The sequence below is a fragment of the Hypomesus nipponensis genome, chromosome 8 (assembly GCF_054491055.1).
Source record: "Hypomesus nipponensis isolate SF chromosome 8, ASM5449105v1, whole genome shotgun sequence".
NCBI classification, from domain to species: Eukaryota; Metazoa; Chordata; class Actinopteri; order Osmeriformes; family Osmeridae; genus Hypomesus; species Hypomesus nipponensis.
In genome coordinates, this window is record NC_140368.1 from 3785001 (window position 1) to 3797508 (window position 12508).

Sequence of the window (12508 nt, forward strand, 5' to 3'; positions counted from 1 at the left end):
TTTTAGTATTGTTGGAGGACGTGTGTTATTACATGTCACTGTCATTCCTTTATTTCTTTCTTGGACTATTTGGTCTGTCAGTGTTATTTCTTTATTTGTTTACCTCTGTCTCTCTTTATCTCTCTCTCTCCCCCTCTCCCTCCCTCTCTCTCTCTCTCTCTCTCTCTCTCTCTGCCTCTCTCTCTCTCTCTCTCTCTCTCTCTCCCTCTATCTCTCTCTCTCTCTCTCTCTCTCTCTGCCTCTCTCCCTGTCTCTCTCTCACCCTGTCTCTCTCTCTCCCCCTCTCCCTCCCTCCCTCCCTCCCTCTATCTCTCTCTCTCTCTCTCTCTCTCTCTCTCTCTGTATCTCTCTGCCTCTCTCCCTGTCTCTCTCTCACCCTGTCTCTCTCTCTCCCTGTCTCTCTCTCTCCCTGTCTCTCTCACTCATTCTCTCTCTCCCTGTCTCTCTCTCTCCTCTCCCCCTTCCTCCTGTCAGAACCTGGGGGTGTATAACTCTCTGCTGCGCCCCCGGGTGGTAGGGGAGTGGGTGGGCCGTGAGGAGCAGGACCCCGACCCCCTGGCGGCCGAGATGCTGCAGCCCCCTGTCCCCCGGGCCAAGACCGAGCTGTGGGGGAGTGAGGAGAACAGCCCTGCAGGAAGGTGAGTGGGAGTGAGTGAGAGAGCATGTGAGTGAGTGAGTGAGTGAGCATGTGAGTGAGTGAGTGAGTGAGTGAGTGAGAGAGCATGTGAGTGAGTGAGTGTGAGAGAGAGAGAGAAAGAGAGAGAGAGAGAGAGAGCATGTGAGTGAGTGAATGAGTGAGAGAGCATGTCAGTGAGTGAGTGAGTGAGAGAGCATGTGAGTGAGTGAGTGAGTGAGTGAGTGAGTGAGAGTGCATGTGAGTGAGTGAGTGAGTGAGTGAGAGAGCATGTGAGTGAGTGAGTGAGTGAGTGAGTGAGAGAGCATGTGAGTGAGTGAGTGAGTGAGTGAGTGAGTGAGTGAGTGAGTGAGTGAGTGAGAGAGAGAGAGAGAGAGAGAGAGAGAGAGAGAGAGAGAGAGAGAGAGAGAGAGAGCATGTGAGTGAGTGAGTGAGTGAGTGAGTGAGAGAGAGAGAGAGAGAGAGAGAGAGAGAGAGAGAGAGAGAGAGAGAGAGAGACAGAGAGAGAGAGAGAGAGAGCATGTGAGTGAGTGAGTGAGTGAGAGAGAGGGAGAGAGAGAGAGCATGTGAGTGAGTGAGTGTGAGTCAGTGAGAGAGCATGTGTGTTCATGCGTATGTGTACATGTGCATGTCTGTTCTCACGTGGTGGGCCTGTGAATGTGTGTGTGTGTGTGTGTGTGTGTGTGCATCATGAGGCCATGCTAATTGTAACTGAGCTTCTTATGAAGTGTAGAAAGGGACCTGTGCAGCGTTAGGATGGCCCAGTGTCAGTCTGCTCTCATCCTATTTCAATAACAGTCCAACATCTGCTGGAAATGATACTGTTTTGATCCATTTCCTGGCCACTAAAGCTAACCTGATTTTAGTGTACCTGGGTTTAAAACAATACTCCACTTTTTTTTTTTTTTTTACTGATTGTGAAGAAGTGTTTCTACATCATCAGGCCGGTTGTTATAGCAACCCTCTGAGGTGAGCTGAAAGCAATCAACGGAGGAAAAATGTATGTGTTTGCAGAAACTACAGGGTGCTCAACCCCCCCCCCCCCTCTCTCCAGGTGTTGCTGAGACGGTATATATTTGGTGGTGGGGTGGTGTATTTATGTATGTATGTATGTATGTATGTGTGTGTGTGTGTGTGTGTGTGCGTGTGTGTGTGCATGTGTGTGTGTGTGTGCGTGTGTGTATGTCTAAATGTAATAGCTTGGGACAGCTAATTAGAGAGGAGCAGATATGAAATCATAAATCACAGCCCTGAAAGGACACACACTGGCTTAACGTCATTATTTTATTCCATAGCTGGATCATGGGAGACATCACATTGCTAGGGGCCTGAGCTAGGAGATGGAGAACATTGTGCCTGTGGACTTTGTGTGTGTGTACGTGTGTGTGTGCGTGTGTGTGTGCGTGTGTGTGTGAGAGTGGGTGTATCATCTCCACTCGGCTTCCCCCAAACACAGTGGTTCCTTGTAGCTGGGATCAGGAGCTTGTTTCATTAAGCATGGGAGGGTTTGGCTTTGTGCTGATCGTCTCTCTTCTTAATTGTGTTGCCGGGGTTATTGGCTCCTGTCGCGGCTGTGATTGACGACTGAGCTCTGCATGAAAATCCTGTAGCCAATAGGAAACCTGGCATGACAGGGCTGTCCATCCCACTGCCTGTACTGAGACCCTGTCTCCTAAACACCGACGCTGCCGTTCAAGCCTCATGTTTGTCGCATGGGAGTCAGGTGGCTGAGCGGTTACGGAATCGGGCTAATAAACAGAAGGTTGCTGGTTCGCTTCCCGGTCGTGCCACATGACGTTGTATCTTTGGGAAGGCACTTCACCCTAATTGCCTCGGGGGGAATGTCCCTGTACTTACTGTAAGTTGCTCTGGATAAGAGCGTCTGCTAAATGACTAAATGTTAACGTAATGTAAATGTCGCATGAGGATGAAGAGCGCTCTCTCTCTCTCTCTCTCTGTGTGTGTGTCTCTCTCTTTCTCCCTCCACCTGGCCTTATTTGTTACAGACCGCATAGTTGCTCATGGCTATTTCTCATCCTCCACCCCCCTGCTCTCTCTCCCCCTCATCCCTCTCTAGCAGAGCAGGCCACAGGGAGAGCTGACAGGGGTCTAGTGGATAGCCAGTAGCTACAGTTGATGATTGGCTGCAGAGTGGAGGGGGTGGGGGGGGGGAACTGGGGATGGAGCTTCTGGGGAAATCAGGCTAGGTGCATGCTGGGATGGGTTTATTATTGTGACAGATTATGGTGTGTGTGGGACCTCCCAGTCTGATTGTCTGCACTAGCCCCTCTCCATTTATTCCCTCATACCTCTCCCTCAAACAGATAGAGGCAGAAGAGAGAGATGAAGAGAGAGACATACAGTATACACAGACAGAAACCGCTAGAGAGCGCAGTGAAGGAGCTCTGCATCTCAGCATCCCAGCGTGATCTGAATTGATACCTCTTGTTTTTGTTTGTATTGTTGTCATTATTAATGAGTGAGAAGTCTTCCCACAGGGAATTAGTCCCAAGGAGCTGGAAAGAGAAAAAGAGAGGGAAAAATAGTGTGTGTGTGTGTGTGTGTAGGAGAGACAGAGAGACAGAGAGAGACAGAGAGACAGGGAGAGAGACAGGGAGAGAGACAGGGAGAGAGAGAGACAGAGAGACAGAGGTGGAAGGGTAAATATGTGTAAACATGATTTACAGTGGGCTCAGTCATTTCAGAGATATTCTTCTGAAGTTATGAGCTACTGCAGCAAGAAAATATTGCCAGACTAAAGACAAAGCCATTTGATAATCAATCTATAATGAGCCATCCGAATTCACAAGATCTCTTTTGGATTGAATGCATTTCTGTTAAGGGCTTGTTGATGGGACTTCACAGGCAGGGTTTGGTCAAAGGGTTGTGACATAACTGTCTAGTTATGTTTCCCTCCTGGCATTAATATTTGGGTTTGTTTACAACCAGAGAAGAAGTCTGCTGGCACAGCAATTTTTTTCTGAAAATGTTCTAGGCTGCTGGAATAGCAAAAAACAAAGTCTAAATTGAACATCCGGTCTTTCCTAGCCGCCTCATATTGGAACATCACATTAGCATAGAAATAGTGGCTCCGGATATGAGAGCAGCTCTCATTCCAATCTCCTTCCACTATCTGTAAATACCTGTCGTTCCGATGAGATAATCATCCAATTAAAACTCTTCCAGCTGGTTCTAATACACACCCTCTCTGCCCGGATATGGAGATAAATTATTCTGGTGTTTGGTGATGCTAAACTCAACTCCATGACTCATGTCTTGGGACTGTTGAATTGAGAGTAATAGAGATTCATTTCTCACAATTTTGGGGAGGCTGGATGGAAAATAATTTCCTCCCAAGACGTGTGGGAATCCGAATTGTTATGTTTACCGTGTATTGCTTAGTGAGCTGTTTTCCTCAAGTCGTTTTTTTCTTTTTTCTTCTTGGTAATGTCTTCCTTGTACGTTCTGGCTTCTCCTGCTATTCGCTTTCCTAACTGTTCCACAGAAGAGCACGCGGGATTCTATAAACGTCTACTGTGTCGTACATGACACAGGGCAAGGGAAATAAAAAGATGACCAAATTCTTCCTGAACCTGTGAAGTTCATCACAGAGATAAGATGAGCATCTGTTGAGGCAATAACAACATACCAAATCCTCTTTGTCTACATCTGCCCTGGAAAATAGGGCTATGTTCCTACCTCAGTCCAACACATAATGTGGTTTGACAGTTTGTCCTCTGCATTTGTAATTGAAGGGTTTCTAGTCTGCTAGACGTTGTTGTGTAGAGTCACCTCAGTCTATATCCTGACATCTTCTCTCTCCTCGGGTTGTTTTAGTAGGACACACATCCTGCGAGCTGATTGGTTTGCACTATGGCTGCATGTCTCAGCTGGGCTCTGAGGAGGGATTATTCTGCTGGATCTACTTTCTGGTGATCAGCTCAGGAAGGTGCTAACAACCACACGTCTCTAATGGAGCCATTGTTTACCTCAGGACGAGCTGAGAGGCAGAATGGCTGACAGGTGGGAGGAGGTGCAGAGGGGGGCTGATGTGCAGCTAAGATCTGAGAGAGAGAGATAGCAGTGAAATAGCAGCTCCACCTAGGAAAATAATGTGCCACCTCTGTTTTCTGGTTCAGCTTAGGAATACTGAAATGTAGTCAGCGAGGTTTGTTATTCCAGTATGTTCTGGTACTTCTCAAGGAGGTTGGGCATCTCACAGATCCACTTCCTGTTGAAACCCCTCCCTTTCCTGTTCTAACCCCTCTTCTTCCTGTTTTCCCCCAGCCTGAAGATGGAGGCAAAGACAAAGGGTCTGAAGGAGCAACAGCAGCATCACAAGAAGCTGCTGGCCGCTATGCTGTCTCACGATTCCTTCGACTCTGTCCATAGCTCCGCCCCCTCCCTCCCCGAGGAGGAGATTGAGGATGAGGACGATGCCATGGAACTGTTAGGTAAGGTAAACACACGTGCACGCACAGACACACACACACTCTGGTTTGTTTTACTATCACAGTGAGGACCGATATTTCACTGCCATTCAAAACTGTGCTCTCCCCAAACCCCTAATTCCAAGCCAATACCCCCTAAAAACCTTAGGAATAGCACTTTAAGTTGTGGGGTCCAAGAAAATGTCCCCACAAGATTAATTATTTCTTAGTTTCCTATCCCCTCTCTCTCTCTGTCACAAAACACACACACACACACATACACACACATAAACAACAACCCTGTAAGTGCTGCATGGCTAATTTGAAGATAATGACTTGACCGCGAGCAGAAGCTTCACTGTTAAGAAACACAAAAGAAAAGGTGAACAATGCTTGTGTTTAGAGCAGGTATTCCTGTTTCACGGTGTTATCTTGTTTTCACCAACCCTGGGTGGATTCATGCCTGAGAGCAGTCTGCCAAGCTAGCTTCACGGCATCAGCTGGTCGAAGTGACGCTTGCTGCGTGTATCAGCACTCACGCTGTGTGAGTGTGAGACTGGCACCTGTTTTCCTGCCCTCCCACACACACCTTCACCAGCAGGTGTGCGTGTGAGCTAAAAGATTGGGGGAGCATGAATGAACAATAGTGACTGAATGAATGAACATGTAAACAGCCTCATGAATACGCGAACGAATGAACGAACCTTCAAATGAAAGCGTGACTCAAGTATATTGTGCCTTGAATTTGTGTTTGTGGATTATGCTGTCCGAAAGTTAATACCCTGACCTTGGTTATCACCCTGTCTGTGGTTAACACCCTGTTTGTGGTTATCACCTTGTCTGTGGTTATCACCCTGTCTGTGTTTAACACCCTGTCTGTGGTTATCACCTTGTCTGTGTTTATCACCCTGTCTGTGGTTATCACATTGTCTGTGATTATCACCTTGTCTGTGGTTATCACCCTGTCTGTTGTTATCACCCTGTCCGCTGAGACAGTCTCATTGTCTGTTGACAAATTGAATTTGTTCCTGCCCGCTCCAGCTCCTCTGGGATGGTTCTCTGTGAGTACTCAGTTCTCACCTGTTAATGATGACAAAAATACAAACAATAACTCAGAGTAAGATGGGACTGTGAGATGCAGTGGACCCTCACTGCTCTCTCTAGCTGTTTCCAGATGTACGTATCATCTCTCTGCTGTCAGGGATGCTGTGTGAATGTGTCTCTATCTCTTTCTTTCTGTCTCTCACTCTCCCTTTCTCTCTCCCTTTGCATACATCTCTATGCGTGCCTGCCTTCCTCCCTCCGTCTATCTTTCTGTTTGTCTGTCTGTTTCTCTCTCACTCTTTCTTTGTATGTACCTGGCGGGCAGCATTTTGTAAACCCTCACCTGCAGTGGAGGCAGCAGCAGAGCAGAGGAGATCAGATTATCCCTGCGGACGGAAAACCTCAGAAATAGAAGGTCACACAGAGATACACGCCATGGGGGAAACGCACGCACGCGCCAACGCCGATAAACCAGCTGTAATCTCACAGCCGCAGAACCATGAAAGATTACCTGTGGTTTTTGATTTGATCTCACGCGAGAGCAGAGGACTATAGAACGACGTCGGCAAATCCCCTTCTGTCAGAGCCTGACCCACTTCAGTACACAGTGAGCCTCACTTATATCTCTCATGTCATCTTTATCCCAGAGCAATTAGTAGCACTCTCACTGATCCTTGAGACCTGTCAGGTAAAAACAAGCCGTTGCTGAAGTCATTCTAAATTAAAGGTACCCCTCTCCCCAGTCAGAGAACACAGAGCCCCAATTACACCACCACTGACCGTCCATCTCCCTCAAACCTATCTAAGTGTCAGGACCCACCACCACAGCCCAGCATGGCTATACCCTCCTCATTAGCACAGCTATTATTAGCTATAGAAAAGCACCACCTCGACACCATCAGCTGTTCTAAAGGAAGGCTACGCGGTCATTGGAACGGCACCGGTGTCTCATTCGTAAAAGATGAATACATGCCGTCCATGGATTCCTCCATCCGGCAGCCTTAGCTCTGATAGTTAGGGTTCACAAGCTGTTGTTGTTGAAGTAGCACACACAGGGGTATCGCTAATGCAGCGGAATTGGAATAAGATTCATGGGGGTCTCGGATGGCATCCATGAGTCAATTGAAAGTGTTATTCTGCAACCTGTATGTTTTTCTTTCTCCCCGGGGCCCAGGTTTCCTTGGAACAGCTCCAGGCAGACAAACCAACAAGACAGCATATTAGGCTGATTTTGATGGATATTGTCTTCACTGGTGTGTAAGGCCTTCGACCCCCCCAGTGGGAGCATGGCCCTGGCGGTGAGGTCACAGGCTGGTGGAGGGGACTCCCCTGGTGGTTTGCCTTCCAGTCCACAACAGCAGGGAGAGGGAGCGATGCAGTGTTGTCATGTCAGACTCCCCTCAGAAGGCTTGTCCCCAATCTCTGCTCTGAGATGGAGCCAGGGAAGCTCACGTCCCTCACTGGAGGACCTGCAGCAGAGCGACCAGGTCTGAGCAGAGCAGAGCAGGCTGGACTTCATCTAGTTCATGTTCTGTGGCCTTTTACTGTCAAGGCACTGTTGAATAAGCCATCTTAGGAGGACCTCTAGTGTCTGTAGATGGTATTGCATGTGTTGAGTTTTCACCCGGGTGAGTTCTGTAGAGAGTTGCAACCTTTATGATGCAGGCTGGCCTACTGGTGGCCTTTTTCCACTCTCCTTCCACTCTATGCAAACACACACACACACATGCACACACACCATTGTTGTGTTACCAGTATTATGGATCATAAGCGGGCAAACACACAACTCATTCCAGACTGAACACGTGTCCACTGCACGGCAGCAGTTTTCTCCTGTATTCGACGCTCTGTCAGTAAAGCATAACAAGCCACCGTATTGGGACTGCTGTTCAAGATGTCTCCTAATTGGTTGTAAGCCTGCCTGTTGTGTCTGTAGGCATTCTTTAGAGAAATTAACGTCGCCCACAGTGAGCACACTTGGAGCTGAAGAGGAGGAGCACGCCCTGCGTTGTGGATCCAGTCCACCATCTCCCCCCCCCCCCCCCTGAGAGAGGAGGGAACATGTTGGAGGAGAAGGAGGATTTATTGGTTACTTTTTGTACAGAACATACTGGAAGCTGTCCACTGGGAGGCAGGAGAGAAACAGCAGTGATTGTGTCCCTGCTGAAGTCATCCTTGGCTGGGAACAACCTGCAGAACACACACACACACACACACACAGGATCTTAGGGTAGCAGAGATGTTGTGGATGTGACAGACCCCCCCCCCCCCCTCTCTTATGAGTCATTAGACCCCCTTTGTGCTGGGTCTCACCCCAGAGGAGGTCGTGAAACTGGAGAGAGGAGCGCTGGTGTACCTTTCCTCTCTCTGGGTGATCCAGGCTGGCAGGAGGGGATGGGGAGGACATTGTAACATGCTCTGATCTCTCCCACAAGATTCATCATTTCTCTGAAGGTGGGATTGGTGTGTGTGTGTGTGTTTGTTGTGTGCAGGACTGTGTGTGTCCGTGCACCATTGTTTTCCCTGGCGTGCTCTTCCTTCCAGTACATTGTCTGACGCACATGGACATCATGTATTGATTCACTAAAGTTTGTTGGAGAGGTAGAGAGTGAATTTTGTTCTCGTTGAATGGGAATTCTTTCAGACAGTTTTGGTGATTTCACTGAAGCAGGTCTGCCAGTCAGTAAATAAAAAACGTTTGTTCTAATGATGACTCTGTCGGAGCTTAAAGAGGAAAAATCTACTTCCCACCAGCTCATGCTGTTCCCTTCATCTCCAGCTAGGTTTCAATTAGTTGGAGCCTACTACTAGCTTGATCTCATTCCACTAGCTGATTTGTGTGTGTATGTGTGTCTCTGTCTGTGTGCGTGTGTGAGGTTCAGAGAGAGATAGGCAGAGATAGAGAGAGGCAGGATGAATACAGAGCGAGAGCAATACAGAGAGAGAGACAGAGAGACAGAGAGACAGAGAGACAGAGAGACAGAGAGACAGAGAGACAGAGAGACAGAGAGACAGAGAGAAAGAACGTATTATACTTTGTCTGATTGCTGCATATCCAGCTTTGTCTTTTGTTCTGTGCCTTCTGCTCCAGACTGCCAGCCCTGGCAGACACCTCAACCTCTACTTCCTGACGCCAGACCCCCCCCCTCCCCCTCCCCCCTCCTTCCCCCTTCCTCCTGCTCTTCCTCCTCCCGACAGCCTCCTGCTCTGACACCCAGAGACACAACAGTCACCCCTGGCAACAGCGACGCAAACAGACAACAGCCGAGCAGTATTGCCGACAAGTTCTTGGGGGTTTTGTTTTTTTGGTTGCATGCATGTTGGTGCTGTGAGTTACTGCCACACTAAATCCTTCATATAAAGTATAGGCTTGGCAGGGCGGGAGCGTTGCAGAAGGTTATGTAGGCTGATGGGATAAAAATGTCCCCAGTAAAAGACTGAGGGTTCCCATTATGAAGCCTGTTAAAGTCGACGTGCAGATGGATAAGTTAATCGAGAGGTAAATTGCAGTGGTAGTGATGGAAGCAATTACTGATAGGCAAGTAAATTGCTGTGATCAGAGAATAAATCTGACATAAGTCATTTCTGTGGTTATCAACTGATACATTAATTTCTGTATAAGAATAAAGTGAGGGAAAGGGGAGGAGTTAGGAACCAGGGGAGATCAGTTGAGAGGCTAAACTAAGATTCACTGGAGTTCAGAATGTCAACGCACTAATCATGTTGTGGTCACTGTACAGTTCTGAAACTGTTGTCTTTTGAGTTCAAACACACAACTGCCTGAAGGCCTTTACATGAACAGATGATGTCTGTGTCTGTTGTTCACAGAAGCAGTTAATTGGCTCTACGTAGATCTTACGATGCTCATCAGAGTTTGTATGACTTATGATGTTAAAGACAACATCGTATCACTTCTCAGGTATGTACGTGAGAAGCATAGTCTTCTTTCTGTCTCTGACAGTCGCCCCATGCGATCAGCACAGTGAGTTATAGTCTTCATGAGGTCATTATTGCCTAATCAGCAGATGCCTGTGTTTACATGTGCATGAGTGTGGCAGTGTGTGGTATCTATGTGTTTATCAAAAACAGCCTTGATCACAGCAACGTTATCTATGATCCAATGGCTGTGATGAGCTCAGTGTGGGGGGGTTTAACTCACAACTACGTCAACCTGGCAACCCTACTCAGACACCTCTGATGTGAAAGACACTTTTACCTCTCCATAAAAAAAAGATAAAAAGTCTATTTATACATGTCTTTTTCTGAGAGACAGTTAAGTCTGTGACTTTGACGTCTTTGTAGGGCTTGACCTGTAGATGACGTCTTGACCTGTAGATGGCAGTGTTGGGTCTGGTACGTATGATGGTTTCCAGCCTGTTGAGTTAAGCTTCCATGGTGGCCCTTTTTTTCACAATGAGCTATTGCTGAATGCACGTTTATCACAGCGAAACATCATGGCTGAAACTGCATTTTATTTCAGAAGATTTACATCAACGTGCTGTAACTGCCAATAGGCAGCAAGCATTAAAACATCACTTGACACCAGTTTGGATGGTACTGTCTTTCTCCCTGCAGTCTGTCTGTAGAGAGTGGATAGAGAGATCGGTCTGTGGCGAAGGCTGTGATTGGCTGTGATTGGCTGTGATTGGCTGTGATAAGGCTTTCCATCGGGGTCGGGTCTTGTGATGTTTCCCGCTCAAGCGTGTCCCCATCTGAATCTGATCAGTTTCAGTGCTAAATAAGATGTGAGGTTTGGAGTCAGTCTGACAGACATATTTTAGGGGTGGCAGCGGAGTGGGGGTGGAGAGGAGGGGGGGGGGGGGTAGCACAATTGAAAGCTGAGACGTAATTACAAAATGTAACTTGGAATATTGTTTTCTTTATTATTACAAAGCCAAACAAATGTGTCTCGGTCCCCAGTCACATCAAAGCTGTCTGTGTGAGCACAAACCGCAGAGCGCCCCTAATGAAACACACATGCTAGCAGCGCGTACGTCTGGGTGCGAGGTCGCCGGCTCGCCGATGTGTGTGTGTGTGTGTGTTTGTGTGCCTACATGTTTGTGTGCGTGTGCATACATGTTTGTGTATGCGAACGAACGCCTTCATGTTGGTGTTAGTCGGTGTAATCCCTGTGTGTGTGTGTGTGTGTCAGCAGCCTGTCCCCCACATGCCAGTGTGGCTTCCAAAGGCTCGAGTGAGGAGAGTATGCTGCTCCAATATGCTCCACATGACCTCACAGACACCCAGATTTAGTAAGCCCAGTGCTTCCATCACCTAACAAGGGATGGTAGTTCAATGATTTCTCTCTGATGGTAGTCACCCTGAACAAAGGATTGTGTGCGATGGATGATGATGTGTGAGACACGCGGGTGTGTCCTCGTCGTGTGCGGGAGCACGTCAAGACGATTCTCCCCTATATGTCTGTCAACACGTTTCCTCAGAAGGTGTATATTAAGTTATTTGTGAGATGAATGTACTAATTATGACTTCAGCTCTCATTGCACTCCTTGGTGCGGAGACAGTCAGTCAGTCTCTATCTGAACGACAACAAATTACATGGAAACTTGGAGGGGGTGTACAGAAACACTTGCCCAGAGTCTCTCTCTACCGTCTGCGGCACAACGCGGCCTTGCTTCGCTTTGCTTTGGTGTGACTGAGAGAGTAATTGCTGGATGGAATTCCTCAATCGTTCGTTCCTTTTGTTTGCGTCGCATCGCTCGCATAGTTTCCGTCCCCCCGACTCGCCGCCTCTTTATTCGTCAGGCTCGTCTCATCGTTTGACGCGGGGAGCACGCATGGTTGCACCGCACTGAGCGAGTGGAAATGTGCCCCTCTGACAAATGGCCTGGTGAGGACAGACGTCTGTTGTGTCTAGACGGAGCTCAGCCAACGTGACGTAGTGTGGGGGTGAAGGAGAAGGAGACGCCAGGCCCTGGGGACTCACTGTGTAAACGTAGCGCATGGGGCATTGTGTGGGAGACTGCATGCCCCGGTGCCACCGTGTGCTGCGTCGTTAACCTGTGGGGCTCACACTTCTACACAGTCAGCCATGTGTGTTTTCTGTACTAATAAACGACTTCTCGCTACGCACACACATATTGTACACAGTGGGGACACATGCACACACACCCTGTGCACACAGAAACTATTTTTACGAGGGGTGGAAAACTTGGAGGCTGCCATTCCAGGGATTTGACTCTTAACGTCCCTTCACAGCTATCGGTAAGTGAGCTCTTGCACCTGATGCTGAAAGTCATGTTTCTTCTAAAGAGCCATTATTCCTCTGACTGACGCCGTTAATGTCTCTGTGATGTTGACACAGAGATCAATCACTCAGGCCCCCTCCACCCCTCCTGTGGCAGACTGAGAGTAATGATCTGATAGGGCCCAGTGAGAGCCA

The 12508-nt window shown here is 48.1% G+C and overlaps 1 protein-coding gene across 1 annotated transcript in view; it reads left to right on the forward strand.

The window, feature by feature from the left end:
• Positions 1–12508, forward strand: part of c8h8orf34 (chromosome 8 C8orf34 homolog) — a 62903-nt gene that overhangs the window by 13445 nt on the left and 36950 nt on the right. Inside the window, exons 6-7 of the mRNA XM_084703679.1 lie at positions 475–638; positions 4922–5088. Coding sequence (XP_084559805.1) covers positions 475–638; positions 4922–5088 — 331 coding nt within the window. The remainder of the gene's footprint in view (positions 1–474; positions 639–4921; positions 5089–12508) is intronic.